The sequence below is a fragment of the Silene latifolia genome, chromosome 5 (assembly GCF_048544455.1).
Source record: "Silene latifolia isolate original U9 population chromosome 5, ASM4854445v1, whole genome shotgun sequence".
Classification (NCBI taxonomy): domain Eukaryota; kingdom Viridiplantae; phylum Streptophyta; class Magnoliopsida; order Caryophyllales; family Caryophyllaceae; genus Silene; species Silene latifolia.
In genome coordinates, this window is record NC_133530.1 from 27,421,363 (window position 1) to 27,443,699 (window position 22,337).

Here is a 22,337-nt window from a genome sequence, read left to right on the forward strand (position 1 = left end):
GAACTTCACATGGTAAGTTTACCATAAAATACGCGCTAAATATTATCAAGGCAATGGACCCGGTTCCGGAAACTAATCAAGTCCGATGGCATGCGATATGGAAACTTCCCGTCCAACAAAGAATCAAATTTTTCATATGGCTAGCTGCTCACAAACGGGCCATGTGCAATGTAGCTAGAGTTCGTCGCAATTTGTCAGACGATCCTAGTTGCCCTTGTTGCTGCGCTGATGAAGAGAATATGGACCATGTCCTTCGTATTTGCCCGTTCTCCCGTCACATTTGGAGCCTTCTCGGTATACCCTCAACTCTCCCATCTTTTTACAACATTAATTACTCGGATTGGATTTCTTTGAATGCTAGTAATAGCATCGATGTGGGTATCGAGGACTGGTCGATGAAGTTTGCCATTACTTGTTGGTGGATTTGGAGATGGCGTAACAATGTCGCGTTTGGCCGAGACTCCGACAATCCTACGAATCCAATCCCTTTTCTCCATCAGCAATTCGAGTCTTCAAAAAATGCCTTTGATAAATACTCGTTGTTCATACCTACGCCGGGTACTCGTCACAGAGAGGTTTTGATCCGTTGGCATCCCCCTCCCTATCGTTGGTGCCTTCTCAATACCGACGGGGCCTCAAAAGGAAACCCAGGTCCAGCAGGCTGCGGAGGTATCCTTCGAGATGATTCAGGTAACTTTATCTCAGCTTATTTGTTCTCAGGTGGGTATTGCACATCAATGAGAGCGGAGATGCTAGCCTTAGTTGTTGGGTTAGAACGAGCGAGGAGCCTTCAAGTCGACAAGCTGCTTGTTCACATGGATAATGTCGTATGCGTGGATTTGGTTCTGAAAGATCAGCTAGTTTCCAATAGCATTCGCCCTCTAGTGATTCGATGTAAGGAGCTTATTCGGCTTCCCGGATGGCGAGTGCACATAGAACATGTGTTCAAGGAAGCTAATCGAGCTAGTGATTGGCTAGCTAATCAAGGTGTCAACGCCCCCACTGAAGTCACCTTTATTGACGAACCTCCGAATACCCTTAGATCAATTCTCCGTGAGGATTTATTAGGGGTTACCACCCCTCGTTTGATAGCTTAGTTTCGGGCTTATAGCTCTCTTATGTACCAAAAAAAAAAAAAAAATATAACCCAAATCCTACTTGATATCATGCTTTATCCGGATAATAGTTATTATGTACGATTATTGTATGATGTGCAGGATAAAAAATGGCTATTTGTTGATAAACAATGACCATTTTATGTAAAACAACGATAACTTTCAAAATAGTAATAAATTTTGTCATTTTCTAATATAAAATAATCACATTTTAATATAAAATGGTTACTTTTTAAGCGATTTTACCCGTAATAATCTTTAAGGTATAATTTGTTTTATCACGATTCCAAAACAATGGAATTTATTGCTTTTGACTCAAGAGACCATAATTTAGTTTGCTTCTTGGCATGAAACTGCCTTCCACAAACCTAAAATAATTAAATACCTCACTAAAATACTTGTGCTTCTATGCCACCGTAACTTACAACTTTGACAATTATTATTAGGGTAATGCTAAATACAATTCATTGGGTTGTATTTAAGCATTTAATATCTTCCATATTTGGTATTAATTTAGGAATTCAAGACTAAATTACACATTAACAAATGCAATTAATGTATATATTAAAAATTTCTTTCCTAATTTAGGTCCTTAAATACAACCCATTGGGTTGTATTTATTATTTCCCTTATTATTAACTCTGTTTGACTCTTTTAATCTCCCTATTTTACATCCTTTAATTACACAACTAATTATTGTGGAGAAACAATTAATGAAAGGAGAAAAGAAATCACCAAGAAGGGCAGGTGGTGTATCAAATCTAGTGCGATATGATCCCATTTTTAACATACGCCATATATAGTATTGTGGAGGATCATCTTATAACGTGAGACATTTTTTATTTAACAATTTGTACTATATGGTAATATTTTTAAACGTATGTTTTAAGAGCACACATTTAAAATCTAACTAATAAAAGATTTATATTATCTTACTAAAATCACAAAGTGAGAATAACAACAATAAACATTGGTAATTATGTAAGTCATTTTTCAATTTGTAAAGTGGCAATTCGAATTAAATGTAACAAGAAAATAACATTGAGAAAATTTATATACAGGATGATACTATTTTGAGACCAGCTCAATTACTCAATTATCGATATGATATTTTATTTTATTTTGAGTGGACGGGAGTCACAAGGATGATTTAATATCGATGGTATACGAACCAAGGTCATAACTCATGAACACCTCCTCTTATGACGTTATTACCAATTAAGCTAGCTGACATCTGCAATTGTCGTTATAATAAAGCCGTCTTATAAGCTAACTTGTCATCTTATAATTAGCCCCTTCCTCTTTCCTTATTTTTTATGTCAAAACCAAAGAACAATAATTGACTGAGATGGAGGAGTAACTCATTATTTACAGAATTACAGACAGATGAGTAATACTACTAGTAGTAAGTCAGCATTATTCTTTGGTAAACGGTATAGTAATAGCAACATTATAATGAGTAGTTACATATGATTTCATTAAATTGAACTTATAACACCTTACTATAACTATGTAGTTAATTATTATTAGGTGGAGTTACAAACATAATTATAGTCAAAGAGATAGGAGAAAAGGGAACATAAAATAAATGTTAAGGAAGAAATTAATTAAATTACTTTGACCATAATATGTTTAAAAATAATTGTGCAACAAATTACACATTTTCCATTATGATTAATCCTCCAATTAACAAAATCCTCTAAATATACCCTTTAACTCATGATTGAATGCACCCCTAATCACTTCTTTCACCTTATATAAATATATATACACATCTCATTTTTTTCTACTAAATAAACAAATCCTAAGTAGTAAAAAAAGAGACAATAACAAATTATATAATTAGTGTGCAAAAAAAAAATGGGTGAGGAAAATAAGAATGATGCATGGGGTTTAAGTTTGAGTTTGAGACCACCAAGTTTTAATGGTGTTAATGAAAAGGCTACATGCAAGAGAGTCTCTCATTTCTCCATAGGTACCTTTTTAATCAATACTCTTTTTATCTCAGTCGTTTATTTACGTTTTATATTCTTTATAATGATATTTTAATTAAAAGTAAATAAATAATTGAGACGGATAGAGTAATTTATGATCATGTTTTTGTGGTACAGATTGTTTAATGATCTTATAAATAAATTATAAAATTGTCTTAAAAATATTTTGCTTTACGAAAAGGGTGGTATGATATGATTATAATAATCATTTGTTTGTAAGAACATACATGTCCATGAATTTTGTCTAACCCATACGATCGAGTGCCCTTTTTGTATAACTAAATAAGTGTCTTGTTTGTAATGAAAAACAACATGATTCTTTGTTAAACTCGTTTTTTTGGGTATGACCTGACCCGTTTTCATGATTTCACATTCTTCCTTTATATATACGGAGTATAAGAATAAATTTAATATAATAATGGTGATAGATATATGTATGAATTAGATTTTAGAAAATTTTAGTCAAAATGTCTACTACAAAGGGTTGATTTTTCATAATCAATTCAGTTTTAGATTATAGTTTTCTTCGTGTTCCGTAGATTTATGTATTTTTTCCCCAATTGATGATAAATACTTGTTGGACTTGTTGGTATCACACTTGGTGTGGTATTTTTGTTACGTATCATGTTCGATATATCATCCTTAATCTTATAAAAGTTTCGTCAAACATATTAATTGAATGATGTGTTCTAATTTAAAATGAATGAGACGTAAAAATGGGACAGAGAACTCACACTTCTATTTTTCCAGCATTTTGCCCTGAAAATCTTGTTAAAAAAAAGGGTTTTTCTAACCTATGCCCACTAAGCATAGGATAAGAAACCAAAATAGGAAAGAATTTAATGTGTTTATGGTAAAGAGAAGTAAAAGTGGCAAGATATTGTATAATAATTTATTGTTGGATTAAATGCAGAAGAGAAAAGCTCAAAAATTCATAAACCAAATGAAAGATTAACGATGACGATGGAGATGGATGTAAAACCAGCACCATTGGTAATAGATTTGGAGGAAATGGAGAAAACCAAAGTTGGTTCCCCAAATAGCACCTTATCAAGCAATGCTGATGCTGGCAAGAATTTTGGTGGATTTCAAAGCGACGACGAAGAAGGTGGTAGTGGTGGTGGTAGTGACGGTGGCCGCGGTAGACGTGGAGAGAGGAAGAAACTCAGGCTTTCTAAGGAGCAGATCATGGTGTTGGAACGGGCTTTTGGGGAACACACCACTCTTAATACGGTTAGTCATCTCTTCATTTTTTGTTCTTCTACCAAGTATTATTTATTTTTGTTTTTGATATTTTATTTTTATTTTACTCGTAGTAATTTTAATTATGAGTGATATAACAGGTTTTTGTTTAAGTTCGTAAATAAATAAGTACGAGTTAACTAAGTTAACTACTAAAGGTGGCATAATTGTCATTTGTAATTTATTTTTACTAGTTTTTGAAACAATTTAATTGAATTTAGTTCTTGTTTTTATAGGCCGGAAGGTTATTTTATTAATCAGCAAGAATGTTACAAACCGAATCTAAAATCTTGCAAATAAATTGAATGAACATGTTTAAAACGTGAATTTGGAACGATATGTATAGTATAATGTTAAACGTGTTTTTATGAAATAATTATAAATATATAATCAAGAATATGATTGATTCGTATCTAATTAAAAAGATTTTACCATGAGATTCGAATCGTATCTATCCATTCTAGATCGTGATTCGCATCGTATCCTAGTAATTGTTTTCACAACATACGTACAAAATACAAATGTATTATTGATTTCTTGATATATATAGAAATTTCACAATCTCCCCATTTTTCATCGAAAAAAGAATGAAATACATGTTTAATTAATGCTCTCATTAAATTTCTAAATTTCTTGTTTTTGTACTTACCAAGTGAACGGGCACAAATACTACTATATCTCCAGTTGTATAATAAGCATTGTACAACTACTATACGTTTGACTGGTGACACATGTACTTGTTATCCATTTCCAGAAGCAAAAGTTGAGCTTAGCAAGAGAAGTTAAGCTAAAGCCAAGGCAAGTAGAGGTCTGGTTTCAAAACAGAAGGGCAAGGTATGTGTAATTGTGTAAATATGCATTTCCGCGCCTGTAATGTATTTTAAGACCGTCTTGCATGAGTATTTGATATCTAATAATGAAACCGGTGTGATTTCGTGTTATTAGGACAAAGCTAAAGCAAACAGAAGTGGACTGTGAATATCTGAGGAGGTTCTCCGAGACGTTGAAAGAACAAAACATGAAGCTACAGAAGGAGGTGCAGGAACTAAGGGCGGCGCTGAAGATGGGACTTTCTGATCAGTCAGCGATGCATGGGCAGATCATGTGCTCATCATGCAATAGTGTATCTCTTTCTCCTTCCTTCGCTAGCAGCAGTAAAACTCCGACTGCTGGTGTCTTACACCGCCCTGCCCCTTTGAATCTAAACAAGTTGTCTCTGACGATAAACAATAACATGTTCGTATCTAACCTTCCCCGTGTATAATTAATGTGGATAAACTGTAAACTGTAGGTTTATTCATGGTTGCAGTTTAGTTTAATGCTAGTAAACTTTGAACTTGTTTTAATTTCTTGTAAAAAGTATGAACTACAGAGTAGATTTAAATGCAGAATATCAATTTCGGAATTTCAGATCGATTGAGCTTAGAAATCATATGAAGAGAATCCTAATCTGAACAAAATTTCCCTTCAGGAGTTCAGTCTCTATTTGCATTCTCTAACACTGAGGGGGTGAACCGTGAACGAGTAATGACATAACGTAAACTTAGAGCAAATTTCAGAAATTGTAAAACTTTCGAACTTTTCATTGGCCAGCGGAGGATTTGAACAATGAAGCGTAATGAGAGGGTACAATGGGGAAAATTTCAGTAATATTAAGAGCCGCAGTTTTCAGATAAAGGTTGCCTTTCATATACTGTAACAAGCAGATAGTAAATATGACCCACATTTTACAAGGATGACAAGAGAAGTGATCACAGGAAGTGTATACCAGTAAGCTTCTGTACAAAATTGTCGACAAGTTCTCTTACAAATTTTTCCTAGATTGAATCTATGTTACTTCAGCACTTCACTCCAACCGTGTATGGTGTATCCCATGTCCGACACTCCATAACGACACTTTAGCACGAACCTTATCACAAATTTGCTTCGTCGACAGTTGACATTGAGCCGCGCTTGATACTTGCGGTGGAATCGGAGTAACATAGGATTAAATTATACCATGTTCTCTTTATCAGCAAGACAGCGCAGGATGCATCCTAAACCAGCTTTCTGTGTGAGTTTTTCATGTATTCTGAGGCATTGATCACATGTAGGCCGATCTCCAGTAGATAGACCTTTATACAAATACCTGCAATTCCAAATATACGATATCAACACTGAGTTACTCTATAGCTGATGAGACTGACAGAAAGCATGGATTACTGTTTCTTTAATTCTCCATGAAAGTTTACATTATAAGCATGCGACTTGTTATCTGCCAAAAATATGAAATAATTGTTGCCTATGAAATAATTGACGTTCATAGCATCCCCAAACTTTCATTTTCCCGAATGGTACCCTCTCATGTTCCCAATCATCCATCTCAATCATTACACCTCATTGTTCAAAAAAAAATGCAAGCGGGGGGGATTATTGGCGAAAATGGAACTCTAACAAGTACATAATACACTACCAACTACCAAGTCTAATATTGTTCAGACAAAATTGTCAGAAACAGCCCACAAAGGATGCCATGATTTGCTCCCACTTCAAGAGTCAATATCCTCTCCTGTCAGATTCCGTTGTTATTGCAATATAGTACGGAGTATTATACAATCTAGTAAACAAACATTTCAACTTTCAGCTATTGCAGGCACCAAGATCGCTATCAAGTAGGTATGTCACTATGTTTCTAGCAATACCGAACTGAACTAAGCGAGACATACCAAACACCTTATCTCTAAGTGCTATAACAGAACTTAGCTTTGTAAATTACTCATAGTTATCTATCCCACAGGAATTAACACTCATACTACTCAATTGACAACTAGCTATGCTCAAGCCTTGGGGAAATGAACAAAGGTTAACACCTTATATGTTCATCAGCAACACATACAACCATATTCCTTAAAGGATCCTACCCATGGCAAGGTAAGGAAGGGTCAGAAGTAGGCAGACTTATCATAATGTTTAAAACACAGACAGGTTCTGGATGACTGATAATGAAAACTGCAGCAAGAACAGTGACTGACTATACTATTTCACAATATTTAGCAAGTAATTTGGCTTAATCCCATCATATTTCATACCAAAGAATAACAGGTCTTTCACTCAACTAAAATGGAAACCGACAAATGATACTTGAGACCTAATTATACTCCGCAATCAGTACTCAGTAGTCTGACTCTGAACTCTGAAGGACAACAAGACTACTGTTAATATGTTTACACCTAAAACTCTCTTGAATAAAGTGTGTCTTAGCTACCATACATAGATCTTTCCAAAGCCACACAATTACTAGAAAATTGTTGGCATTGTAAGTGATTTAGGCCACGAAATGAAAATGCTGCGACCTACAAATTCTAGACCTCCTAAATTCTAATATGTCCAAATATCGTTTTCTTCTTTCCTTGGCTAAAAATGCATCTTCAAAAGTTGAAAAGTATAAATCTTATCAACTTAACTCTACATTCTACTGATATCATTGTTTGCCCACAAATAGGTCTGGTGAGTCGTGAGTAAGACTTTCAGATTCGCATTCGCAGACTAAAGCTAATGAGTAATGACAACATCTTGATGTTGTTCAAAGACAGCATTGATGACTAGAGGAATGACAGCTAAGTAGTGTCAAACAAGCAATGATCACGCGGTATAGGGTTAGCGGAAAATGTGCAAGTAGCTACATTCAAGGAAAATATTTCATCATTTAGCAGAGGTTCATCCTATGGTACCAACAGAAAGAAGCAACTAACATTCGAATGACATGGAACAAAGGAAGAATGAGGAGAAAAGCGGACTAGGCTTAGAAGGGAAGTTGTGATACACAACGAATGGTAAGGTTCAAGTGGAGAGGTGGGTATACAAGTGTAAAAAGGCACTTGATCACATGAAGGAGGACACAGGTACATCCCTCAGGAAGCAGTCATATACTCATATAACCTCAAGCAATCTAGCATCATAAATCAATTCACTTGCACATAAAGTCATCGTCCAGAAGCTTGTAGTGACCAAGTCCTGAAGAGGATAATGGTGGATGGTACAGACAGATCTACCCCAGAGTTTTACCCACTTCAAGGGGTTTCCGTCTCACCAAAACCTTGTGCCATTTACATTTTCACACCTTTACAGCTTTACTTTACTTCACTTTACTTACATTTTCATTGACATCGTCATCAATTAGTTAAACAATCAACGTGACAATCATCTCGCCTCGGTTGTCCCAACCAAATAATTGCCACCCGACCAAAATTGACAAACAATAATTCATCTTCAAAGCACCCAAAACTTGAATCTTGATAGTAAGCACCATTAACTCATTAAATTCAAAGTCAAATACAAATACAACCTCCCCAATTGTGTTTACAGCAATGTAATTGTTAATCACAAACCCGAAAACAAATGAAACTAAATGAGACAACATTATTAAAGAAAAAAGAGCATACTTGATGAGAATGTCATAGTACTCAGCATCTAAAGAAGAGAGCATTCCATCAACATCTTTAATTGCCATGATTGCCCGATGCACAGCTATCCAATTCGCCGACTACCCACAAAAATTAACCAATCAATGATCAAAACCCAGAAATTCGCATAATTAGTCTTGTGTAAGGCGGTTTTACAAACATGAAACAGAAGCCACAAATTTTAACTAAAAGGATCTGTCTTACAATACCCATATATAAAACCGGCTTACACAAGTATTTATAAATCGTAAATAGAGTACCTTGCAACGGTCGTCTTTGGTGATTGCAGTTTTAAGAGCTTCAACAGGTTTATACCTTAAGGGTAATTAATTAAATTGAGAGAATAATTAGAGAAATGAGAATGTAAAAGAATGAAAGATGAAAACTTTGATGAAGAAAATGGAAGATTAATGAAGAATGAAAAAAGGGTAGGAGTTACTGTTTGAGAAGACTTTCGATCTTGCGAGATTTATGCTCAATTCTTGTGATAATTGCTTCTGCATTTTCTGCTTCCATGAAATCTTCATGTCCTGCCATCTCTCCATTTCTTCACCATATTCAACACTTACTTTCATCTTTACTGTCTTTCCGTAAATTATATCCTGCCCAAAACATCCAAGTTTCCATTGTATCTGTAGGAATCGTTTTTTCTAGTACTTTTATTCCCTTGGTCCACATAGATATTTGGGGAGTATAAAGTTTTGATTATTCTTAGGCTTAAGTAAATTTAGAGCGGTGATTACTCGGGTTGTTTATGGGTCGGTTAAAGTTTGTCAATTTATAACGAATTCGGGTTAGGTCGGGTTAATGACAGGTTCATGTCGATTACAAATAATTTCGTCATTTTCGGGTAACAAGTGGATTGGTTTTAATTCGGGTCACTATTAAGCTAGGTTAATAACGTTTATTTTATCTTATTCTCCATTTTAGTGATTGTTGTTTCTGGTTTTTAAGCAAAGAAAAGACTAAATGAAAGAGGAGAAGGCCAATTACCAAATAACAAGTGGAACGAATTGGGTATGAATGATTAAATTGTTCAACAATTTCACCCTTAAAATAGAAATAACAATTGATTGAGCATAATTGAAAATGAAAAAAAATGAAATAATAAGAGAGGAGGAGTAACACCGGAATTCATTTTAAAAACTACACAAGAAAATGTAGAAGCTAATGTGATCCAAACCATATGTCAAGACGTCAAGCTGCAGTGATCAAAGCAGCAAGGTTGATCGATGTAGAATGTAATTTGCAATCATTTGACAGTATGTGTATGCCCCTAAGGTCTAAGTACACTACTTTATTCTCCAATCACACCATGGTTGATTTATTCCATGCAAACAGCCTTAGAATGCTCAAACAGTTGTCTACCAGGAAGGTGAACAAGGCTCCTGCTACAAATATAAGTTTGAATATTCGACAAATCCGGAGCTCCATCAAATTTAGTCTCGCTAAGTCCGCCATTAACCTTATTGTACCAGAAGAATCTACAACTAAAATAATGTCGAAGTAAAATCATCTCTGAGCTCCGACAACTAGCAACAAATTTGATAATTTTTCCTCGGAAACAACTTAAAACAGGAATGCTCACCAACATGACCCATGACTCTTGTACCCCATATTCCTTCATTACCCACACATCGTATCGATTCTCAATTCCATCCTTGAATGTCAAAGACAAACAATCATCATTAATCCCAATATCAACTCGGTAGGTTTCCTGGTTGCAGGTTGGATCGTCATAGAAGCGAGGCAATAAAACATCGTATGTCCACTTCTTCTTACAAATATCGAAACAACCAATCCTATATTTGTGCAATGCGGGCATCCAAAACATCCAATGCAACAAATTGTTATCATCAATGAGGACACCATACTTCCTAAGTGGGTGTATTGTATCTGTAGGAAACGTTATTTCATCAAATACACTCCAGGAGTTCTTATTCAAGCTGTACACACTAGTTATTCGCGTTTTGTTGTGATACTCGGATACAACAACTATTAAGTAATCAAGGTTTTCATGATCAAACCCAAACCCAAAACTGTGTACGACCCCAAGTTCTTCATGAAGGGTACTACGGATACATCGGCAAATTCGGGTTGTCGGGTTGAGAATACAGTACTCGCTGAATTTGCCCCTATTTCGACGAATACATAGCAATCCATTGGATGTCCCGATGACGGACATATATAGACTCGTTTTGCTATAATCGAAGGTTGTTGTGGTGGTTGTTGCGTGTGGGTCAAGTTGGTAGCAGTTAATGCGAACGTTTCCTGCGAGGATGAGGCGTTTGTCTGCTTCGGAGGACGAGAGAGACTGGTGGCGGAGATAAAGTCGGACGAAATCCCAGGATGAAATTATGGAATTCCAGGATTTGCAGACGGATTTGAAGCGGATTAGGGTTTTGGCAGGTAACCTCGGAAGGATTTCCATGAGGATAACGTCCATGTTGAGGCCCTCCAGGATCGTCATTGATAATCAGCTTGATCGTCTATATTGCTATTCTAACTTTAATCATGTACGGATTTAAGTAGGAATTAAAATCCTAGTAAAACCATGAAAATAATATGTTAGGAAATCATGGCTATTTCCTAAGAAGATTATGGAAAATAGACGAAATATTAAAAAAAACAATATACTTGTACTTTTATTTGTTGGTGTGATGCCAAGTAAAGCCAAAGGTTTTTGGTTTTTGGTTCATACGCTCTCCCACATCGGTGAGGAGAGTTGTATGGTTTGTGTTTATATTGTCTTTGGTTCAATGGTGGGTAAGAGATTAGATCGAGGAGGTTTTGTGGTGATTGTTGGGCTTGTGGGTTTGGATCCAAACACGCTCCGGCTCGGGTTTGGATTTGGGTAGAGCACCTGCGGTGATTATGGAGATTTATTCTCCTTTAATCCCGTATTGACTGTCATTAAAGGGATTGATTATCTCCTTTATTTCCTCCGTTTTGTGGTGATTGTTGGGCTTGTGGGTTACCGGCTCGGGTTTGGATTTGGGTAGAGCACCTGCGGTGTGTGTTTTTGGAGTCCAGTAACGGATCTCAGTCAATTTACATCTCTCATATATGATAATATTCTGCTTCTGAGTTTTATTTCTGGGTTCGGTTCTGTTAGTTCCAAGGCTCTCATACACGAGTGGTTGTGTACGGGTGTCGCAGTGTTAACCTTGGGGAACTACCGGCGAGAGACGATTACCACCACGGTCGTGCCGATATAGTTTTCAAGTCAGTGGCCTCCATACCACGGCGCTGCAATTCAGTTTCGATAAGTCTTTTTCTGTCTCTTGCTTCTGTTAAAGTTTCTGTCTGTTTTCATTGTTACGAATTATCTTCCAACATTATTGCCTTAGTCCACATTGGTAATCGAGTCATTCAGATTGTTTATGAGTTGGGTTAAAGCACGTCAAATTATATTGAGTTCGGGTTGTGTCGGATCGATGACAGGTGTAACACCCCGATATTCAGAGGAGCCTTAACTAGGCCTTCCTTAGCATATAAGGGCGTTACCATCTCGGTTGCCCGAGGTAAGTAATTATCAAACGTCAATAACAGAACTGTTGAGTCATGTTACAAGTGATTTAAACCAAAAGACGATACAAAAGGTACAACTCAGAAGCTACTCTACACTATAAACAATCTCGTGAGGACTCGTCCCTGCCCGGACTCCAGCTATCATCAACACCAGCACCTGCTAAGACCGACTGCTCACCATAAGGGATCACGGCAGACACATAACAAACAAACAACCACACAAGGTCAGTACTGAGATAGGACAAGGCAACGACAACTACAACAACAACACAAACCATGACATCAGATCAACCACAATCATAACAATCCAACCAAATCTATCACCGACTGTCCACTGGACCAGTCCTGCCAGTGGGGGACCGCAGCCGTTCCCACCTAAGCCCCGCTCATCGTACGAGCGATAACCCTGCTCATTAATGTGCACATCCCCTTCCGTGGCGGGTTCCACGAAGGGCGAAACTAGGGCGTGAGATCACTCCCGCAAAGTGACCCCACCATTTCCGAGAACGCATCTCGAGAGCCATCATCAACGATCACAACCACAACCACAACACAATACGATCACTATGTCAAGCAAACACAATACTATCACAACGACCGACACACTAGACGATCTACAGCAACTGAGTAGGCGAACCTACCTTTACGCAACCGTAACCAATCCATGTCGACAAACACAAAGATCCGGCGCACAAGCAAAGCCTATTACCATCATGCAAACATCTATTACTACAAGCAAAACCCTAACTATGGAAACAAAGGCACGGATGATGATTATGACATACCTATTAGGGAGAGGCAAGACAAAAGACCGCTACCCGACTCAAGAGACGCTCTCCTAAGGTTTGAGGAACTTCAAGAGGCATCCATGGAGGTTTTGAGGTGAAAGGGAAAGGAAAGGGGCGGCGAAGGATAGGAGGAAAGTGGCGAAAGTGGTAAGCGGATTTAACAAATCGCGATATATAACCCTCATTTGAAACCGGGCACTCGATCGAGTACCCAACATACTCGATCGAGTAACCCCATACTCGATCGAGTGACCCAGCTACTCGATCGAGTAGCCTCTACTCTATCGAGTACCACTCTTAAAACGCTCCCCAAGATGGTTTGGTATACTTCCCTAAGGTTACTTCCGCCCCGAGGCGATCAACGCTGGTCAAAGGGATCCCTAAAAGGGCGGGTATTACAGTCTTCCCCCCTTAAAAAGAACTTCGTCCCCGAAGTTCAACTCACCTCTCCCGCTCGTGGCACGGATCCAACACAATCTCACCAAACTTCCCGGTCAGACCGTCACTCCTTGTAAATACTATTTCCCCCCCCATGTCATCATCATCACCGTCCATACTTAAACCTATTAACTTTTGCCACTATCATGCAAGCTTTATCACATTCAACCGTCATCCAACTCGGAATGCGAATCGTTGCTCACGATCTCCCAGCATACAATAATAACTATTAAATTGTCAATCTAGAACATGTCTCATATCAACTTTCATGTGGTACAACTAATGCCACCATGTTACTTGGCAACATGATTCAGATACAATCACACTCACTTTAAAGAACCAAAGAAAATAAGTCGTTATAATTCAACAACAAAATAAATATATATATATATTTTTACACAAGACACCAACCCCTTCATAAACAACTACTAACAATATTATAAATCAGCAAAACACTATACGAAAACAACCTTTTTATTCCGCGACATTACTCTTCCCCTCTAAAAAGGAACTTCGTCCCCGAAGTTCACCACCCCAAATTATCACGTACATAATTTACTACTTGTATCCTAATCATTAAAGATAACCATATTATTTATTATGGACATTACTCACTAATTATACACTCGTTAAATTAAAATCATACACATGTCACCGGAATACCAAGCCACCGATTGATAACATATATTAATATGGTAAGCACAAAAGTACGAGAAGCTACAACTCTGATAAATAGATCGTAAAAAGGCGCATACAAAATAAAAGAAACAAGAAATTATTATCGCCTCACTAATTGTGACAAATACGCTTATAAAACTTCAATCATGACTTGTAACATATGAAATTAACGGTTCAAATGTGTTACTACGCACTCACAACTGCTCTAAACATTAAGATCGTAATTATAAAACAATTGAACACTTTTAATTTTCAAAAACCCCCTGTAACAGTGACACTCGATCGAGTAAGTATCGGTACTCGATCGAGTGCCATGCTACTCGATCGAGTGTCTTGGCTACTCGATCGAGTAGCCCGAGATCAGAATGCTTTTTCTCATGTCATCCTGTAGCTACTCGATAGAGTACGGGGTACTCTATCGAGTACCTACAGGCCAACTCCTCATAAATCTGTCACGAGCTAACACCAATGCGCATACTTGACATATAAAATCGAGTCGGGACGACTCCCCGACTTCTAATACCCTGCAAACAGTTAGAATATCAAATTCGGCCTTATGGCCAATCATACAGATCCAACTAAGTCTCAAAACAAAAGGAAACAACTATCAAAGTCTAACAACAATACCACCATCTAACATCAACTACTATCAACACTCACGAACGAAGATAAAACAAGGAGTATCACTCCTGCTGCTGCTGCTGCTGCTCGAACATCACCTCATCATCACCACCACCACCTCCAGATGAACCTACTCCCGCATCACCCCCTGCTCCTGCTCCCGGGCCCACGTACCAAGGCGTCAAGCCTCCATAAGGAAAGGACTGAGGTGCTCCCCATGTCGACTGTTCCACCCCGTAGGAATGGAAAACCCCCGAGTAGTCCCCAACTCCACTCCACCAAACTGGATGCGGTCCCTCTGTACCTATCCCCTGAGCGTACGCCATCTCGTGCATGTTCCGGAGTGTCAAGGTAGATGACACTCTCTCCGCTAGGTAACTGGATCGCGTCTCCGGGGTGTCAAGGTAAGGGTAGTACGGGAAAGGCTGCTGCTGCTGCGGTGGTGCTACTGGCTGTGGCCTAGCCTCCGGGGCCCTCTCCCTCACTCGACGGGGTCCCCTCACCACTCTGGGTCTCTCCACCCTCTGAACTTCCGCATTCTCGCCCTTCATCGGCTCCGGCATCTCCTGGAGGATCGTGCCATCAATGAGATAGGTCTGCAGCTGGCGGGGTGTGTCCTCATCCTCCTCCTCCTCCTCCTCATCGTCCCCATCCACGTCACCACCTGCTAGGCTCCAAGGGCTCGTGGGCGGGAGGTGCTCAGGAGCTGGAATCTTCATCCAACTCATGCCAAGCACTCTCCACGCTAGGCTACCGTCAGCCAAGGTTCTCAACCATTTCAGGTCGAGATAGTACTCACGATCCATGGTAGGCACAGGGGTAGCTAGAGGCACGTACTCTGAAGAAGCCTCAAAGGAGGTTAGCTTTTCAGCTAACCGAGTGGCAATGGCACCACAGCTCAGGTACCGAGAAGTAGAGGAAGCCATCAAGGCAAGAGCAGCACAAACTATGGAAGGAGCATTAAAGACCACTTTCTTGGCCCGCTCCGGATTGAGGTACGACATCAAAAGCAAGACCTCATGGTTATTCAACTTACTGATATCTTTTCGATCATAGAGGAGGTTTGAAAGGGAACGGAGAAAGATTCTCAAAGTGATGTGCTGAACGTCATTAATCAGCATATTGCTCGCGGTGGGAGCTTGCTTCCCAGTCAAGCAAGGCATTAGGCGGCGGGACGCCGCACTCATTTGGAATGTCGGTGATGGAGTCCTTGGGAGGCTTGGCCAACCCAAGGTGAGAGGCAAACAAATCCATGGTCAAAAGGAAAGCGGTATTCATTAGTCCGAACTCCACGATACCGACCCATTTGGGTCATAGTTAAAGGAACTCATAAATTCTAGGGTAAGGAAAGGGTAAGTGTGCTTCCTCAACCGGTACAAACCAGTAAAACCCAAGGTCTCGAATATATGACGGACATCCGTCTCTATTTCCAACTCTTCTAACACACCGGTGTCAATACACTTTGTGGGTCTCATCTTGCGTTTTTGTAAAGCTACAAAACGCTCCCTTTGCTTAAAGTCAACAAAAACAACAGAAGGGTACTCAGAAACTGCGGGTACTACCGGTCCACTAGCCTCCCCCCTCTCAAGTGGATCAACCCTTCCCCGTTTACTCTGACGGGTTCCAAGGTTTAGTCTCGGCATCTGTTTTAGGCATAAGTCCAAACAACTTGTATAAACATCCATACACTTATTTCATGTAATTTGAATTCACATACCCAGCTAAGCACACAATTTTCCAACAATTTGACATGTGAAGCGCATAGCTCATGTTATTAAACTTGAATATTGAGATAAGTGCTCAGGTTTATCAACAACTTCTAACACTTTAGCATACCAGGTCAAATTACTACTACTTCACAAGTCACGGTGGTGACGGAAATTATCATGGCGGTTACATATGTTCGACAAATTTGAGTCCTATATACTTAGCAAGTTCACTAACTCATCAGCTAGTTCCATATTTGAAGCACATAAATTATATCATTAAACGTAGATGTTCAGATAGGTACACACATTTCATCAATGGTGTCCTCAATTTTTACATATGGTCTCCGATTGTAGGTTCTTATAAACTATAACTACGAAAGTTTAGCATGTGCACACATATACCCAGCAATTCGCATAACCTAGCATGCCTCTAACGGTTGTTCCATTTACATTGTTAATTACATGTTACTAAATCAAGAGAATGAGCAATTTATGACAATTCAACATCATCCTTCACTTATTATGTAAAAACAACTCAATTAAAATTCTTCAGACGGTCTTTACAGCTGTGAGAATTTCGGTATATATTCCTCAATCATTGTTTCTATTAGCATATTGAAGTTCAATTCATACTTATCTTTGTCAATTACAACATAAATTTTCAGTTACAAATCACGAATTTCCATTTAAGTCACTTTTAAGACGGAGTTTTAAGGCAACTTTCTAAGGTGATAATCATCAAAATTCATTCTTCCACATGATATAAACAGTGTATAGTACTTAATTCCATCATCTAATCAATGTAAAATAATCAAAAACCAATTTCAAATTTGTAACCCTAGAAATTTCGATTTCATCCTTGCAACTTCCTAACCTAATTTACAGCATATAATCTCCAACAAACATGTAAAGAAGGCATGTGAATCAAGTTTCAATCATCAAAACGACAACTTACTCATGTGAATCGAAATTTTCAGATTATGCCACTATTTTAACACATTCAAAATAATAAATCACATAGATTGAGAAGAATAACTTACCTTGATTGGTTAGCAAGATAAAGAAACGAATTAACAAGAAAATCAACCCCCAAGACTCACTACCAACCCAAGAGAAAGAGAGGATTTGAGAGAGATTAAGGGGTTTGAGGGAGGTTAAGATGGTTGTGTCGAAATAAGGAGGAATAAGAAGGAGATATAGGAGGTTTAGGTTTAGGGGTTTTAAGAAAACCCGTAGAAATCACTGCACAGTAACCTACTCGATCGAGTGCCTGGGTACTCGATCGAGTACCACCCTACTCGATCGAGTAGGAGCTAAATCATCGAGTAACTGGGGGATTTTCCCTCATTCCGACGTTATAGCCTCCTAACTGGATCGAGGGAGGTCTACTCGGTCTAGTACGCACTCGCACTCGGTCAAGTATAGCTAAGTGCTCGATCAAAAGAACGAAGTAACTTGAAGATTCCTGCAAAAACAACACCGCGTGTCGATTCCAACTAAGTTCGGAATTCGACACTAGTCATCGCATTCAATCACTTTTTATAACCATCGTCACACAACATACAACTCTCCAACAACTAAGGGACATATCCTGTTACGTTATACAAATTACCCAACTCGGTCTACCTGTCACCGAGTTATGTACAAACCTAGCCGTGCCATATTATTACATTTACTTACTTTACATGCTATTACTAAACTCGTGTTTACATCAAGTTCAAACGTATGATTAACATTAATATCCCCATATTTATTTGTCACATAATTATATACATTGCCAATCACTTAATCAATTATGTATTATATGTTATTCTAAGCAATCTATTTTGCATAATTCAAATATTTCGCAGCGGAAAATTTCAACTAGCTAATAAAACATATACACATTACCCTATATCGTGACCCGAATTATTACTCATCCATACTATAATTTTCATTATAGCTATCGCGGTAGGATATATAACCCCCCCCCCGTACAACTCCCGTAATCATAAATTCTATGGCAACTACCCACGTGTTCACTATTCCTATTACACATTTGCCTTCACATTTTCACGCATTTCCATGACGAGAAATTTCGTCGCGCATCACATAGCTATCATATAAGTTCACTAATCATTCAAGAACTCATAACTTCATCGACAATTACCATATTCAATCCAAACATTACTATCACACCGCTACTAATTCTAACAAAACTTAACCGGAGGTAGCTCCGGTACAGTTAACATACTTAACACGCATAGACACACGGACTCCACATTCCCATCCCATGCGACTGGCTTAAGTATCATGGGGCCAAGATTTTGGAATGAGGGCGCCTACTCACCCCAAAATCTAGCATCAGCCGGGGCTCCCATCTTACATACACCAGGTTCATTTTATTAGACTTTCTATGTTCATTATGTTCATTTGTTACAGGTTCCAAAATCGTCGCTCTGATACCACTTTGTAACACCCCTGATATTCAGAGGAGCCTTAACTAGGCCTTCCTTAGCATATAAGGGCGTTACCATCTCGGTTGCCCGAGGTAAGTAATTATCAAACGTCAATAACAGAACTGTTGAGTCATGTTACAAGTGATTTAAACCAAAAGACGATACAAAAGGTACAACTCAGAAGCTACTCTACACTATAAACAATCTCGTGAGGACTCGTCCCTGCCCGGACTCCAGCTATCATCAACACCAGCACCTGCTAAGACCGACTGCTCACCATAAGGGATCACGGCAGACACATAACAAACAAACAACCACACAAGGTCAGTACTGAGATAGGACAAGGCAACGGCAACTACAACAACAACACAAACCATGACATCAGATCAACCACAATCATAACAATCCAACCAAATCTATCACCGACTGTCCACTGGACCAGTCCTGCCAGTGGGGGACCGCAGCCGTTCCCACCTAAGCCCCGCTCATCGTACGAGCGATAACCCTGCTCATTAATGTGCACATCCCCTTCCGTGGCGGGTTCCACGAAGGGCGAAACTAGGGCGTGAGATCACTCCCGCAAGTGACCCCACTCAGCCGAGAACGCATCTCGAGAGCCATCATCAACGATCACAACCACAACCACAACACAATACGATCACTATGTCAAGCAAACACAATACTATCACAACGACCGACACACTAGACGATCTACAGCAACTGAGTAGGCGAACCTACCTTTACGCAACCGCAACCAATCCATGTCGACAAACACAGCATCCAGCGCACAAGCAAAGCCTATTACCATCATGCAAACATCTATTACTACAAGCAAAACCCTAACTATGGAAACAAAGGCACGGATGATGATTATGACATACCTATTAGGGAGAGGCAAGACAAAAGACCGCTACCCGACTCAAGAGACGCTCTCCTAAGGTTTGAGGAACTTCAAGAGGCATCCATGGAGGTTTTGAGGTGAAAGGGAAAGGAAAGGGGCGACTGAAGGATAGGAGGAAAGTGGCGAAAGTGGTAAGCGGATTTAACAAATCGCGATATATAACCCTCATTTGAGGCGGGCACTCGATCGAGTACCCAACATACTCGATCGAGTAACCCCCTACTCGATCGAGTGACCTAGCTACTCGATCGAGTAGCCTCTACTCTATCGAGTACCACTCTTAAAACGCTCCCCAAGATGGTTTGGTATACTTCCCTAAGGTTACTTCCGCCCCCGAGGGCAGTCAACGCTGGTCAAAGGGATCCCTAAAAGGGAGGGTATTACAACAGGTTCGTGTCAATCTCCATGATTATGGAGATTTATTCTCCTTTAATCCCGTATTGACTGTTATTAAGGGGATTGATTATCTCCTTTATTTCCTCCGTTTTGATCCTTCCGTTTGCCCGTAACAGCTCTATTTTCGACGCGGTGTGTGTTTTTGGAGTCCAGTAACGGATCTCAGTCAATTTATATCTCCGTGATTATGGAGATTTATTCTCCTTTAATCCCGTATTGACTGTCATTAAGGGGATTGATTATCTCCTTTATTTCCTCCGTTTTGATCCTTCCGTTTGCCTGTAACAGCTCTATTTTCGACTATAAATAGAGCTGTTCTCTCATCACTTGATACACACAAATTCACACAACTCTTCTACATCTCTCATATATGATAATATTCTGCTTCTGAGTTTTATTTCTGGGTTCGGTTCTGTTAGTTCCAAGGCTCTCATACACGAGTGGTTGTGTACGGGTGTCGCAGTGTTAACCTTGGGGAACTACCGGCGAGAGACGATTACCACCACGGTCGTGCCGATATAGTTTGTGGTGATTGTTGGGCTTGTGGGTTTGGGTCCAAACACGCTCTGGCTCGGGTTTGGATTTGGGTAGAGCACCTGCGGTGTGTGTTTTTGGAGTCCAGTAACGGATCTCAAGTCAATTTATATCTCCGTGATTATGGAGATTTATTCTCCTTTAATCCCGTATTGACTGTCATTAAAGGGATTGATTATCTCCTTTATTTCCTTCGTTTTGTGGTGATTGTTGGGCTTGTGGGTTACCGGCTCGGGTTTGGATTTGGGTAGAGCACCTGCGGTGTGTGTTTTTGGAGTCCAGTAACGGATCTCAGTCAATTTATATCTCCGTGATTATGGAGATTTATTCTCCTTTAATCCCGTGTGTGTTTTTTGGAGTCCAGTAACGGATCTTAGTCAATTTACATCTCTCATATATGATAATATTCTGCTTCTGAGTTTTATTTCTGGGTTCGGTTCTGTTAGTTCCAAGGCTCTCATACACGAGTTGTAACAATACGGATCTTCTTTGGAGCCTACTCGACCGAGTAGAGCCTACTCGGCCGAGTAGTGCTCTTAGTGCGTGTTATTTCGGTTCTGCCGAGGAATACTCGGCCGAGTATAGCGAATACTCGACCGAGTATTGGACACTCGGCCGAGTGTTGCTGCACTCGACCGAGTGTCTGGTTTGGCGAAGTTATATTTCGACGGTTCGATTAAGGAATGATTAGGGTATTTTATAATTCCGCGTCAGTTTCTAATATCACTTTTCACAGCGTTAACATTTCTACGTACCCTAATCCTACCCAAATCATTCCCTAATCATCCCTTTGAGCATTTCGTAGCATCTTTGTGGCGATAATTTGCGGTGATTCTTGCGTAAAGGTTCTTGTTGCACTGTTGGTAAGTACATCTTTGTAATTATTGCATCGTTTCGGGTTGCTATACATTTATATGGAAGGGGATGTTGGGAATTGTTCAAAGTGTAATTGTGTTGTATGATCTTTGTATAGGAGAAGACTTCGTAGAGGAGCCTTTTTGATTGTCCGTGTTGCTTATCTTTGTGATTGCTAAGGTAGGGTTTCCCTACTCGATTCTTTGTGCTTTACATGACATATTGTTGTATTTATCGTTGTCTATTGATCACCGTAATATGGAGATTGTTGTGACAGTGTTGGTGTGAGGGGATTGAGATGACAGTAATGTCATGTGATTGTGATTGTGGTGGAGTCACTTGCGGGAGTGGCTTCACACCCTAGTTCGCCCTCCGTGGAACCCGCCACGGGAGGGGATGTGCACATTAAGGGACGGGGATTATTGTCGCTCGTTGAGGAGCTGGACTAGGTGGGATCGGTGCGGTCACCCATTTGGCGGCGAGGATTACTGTTGCGATGGGTAATCTGGCGGGGCTACACACTTTAGTGTGTAGTCGGTTACTATGTGAGACAGGGTGATTGGGAGTTGACGATGATCGGACGAGTATTGCATTTGTTTGTCTTGTTGTTGCATAACACTGACCCCGTTGTTGTTTGTGTAATCTGCGGTGATCC

General features: G+C 39.4%; 3 protein-coding genes across 3 annotated transcripts; 1 reads left to right on the forward strand and 2 right to left on the reverse strand.

The window, feature by feature from the left end:
• The first annotated feature begins 4,066 nt into the window (after positions 1-4,066).
• On the forward strand, positions 4,067-5,615 carry LOC141655120 (homeobox-leucine zipper protein ATHB-4-like). Its single transcript, XM_074462214.1, has 3 exons — positions 4,067-4,342; positions 5,106-5,185; positions 5,297-5,615. The coding sequence occupies exons 1-3, from the start codon at positions 4,067-4,069 to the stop codon at positions 5,613-5,615; spliced, it is 675 nt and encodes a 224-aa protein (XP_074318315.1).
• A 383-nt stretch (positions 5,616-5,998) lies between these two features.
• Positions 5,999-9,447, reverse strand: LOC141657117 (actin-related protein 2/3 complex subunit 5A-like). The gene is made up of 4 exons (XM_074464252.1): positions 9,233-9,447; positions 9,054-9,108; positions 8,773-8,873; positions 5,999-6,479 (listed from the first exon to the last, which is right to left on the reverse strand). Exons 1-4 carry the CDS (start codon positions 9,328-9,330, stop codon positions 6,344-6,346), a joined length of 390 nt encoding a protein of 129 aa, XP_074320353.1. The 5' UTR covers positions 9,331-9,447; the 3' UTR covers positions 5,999-6,343.
• A 670-nt stretch (positions 9,448-10,117) lies between these two features.
• LOC141655121 (F-box/kelch-repeat protein At3g23880-like) lies at positions 10,118-11,263 on the reverse strand. The gene has a single exon (XM_074462215.1). The coding sequence runs from the start codon at positions 11,261-11,263 to the stop codon at positions 10,118-10,120; it is 1,146 nt and encodes a 381-aa protein (XP_074318316.1).
• Between the last annotated feature and the right edge of the window lie 11,074 nt (positions 11,264-22,337).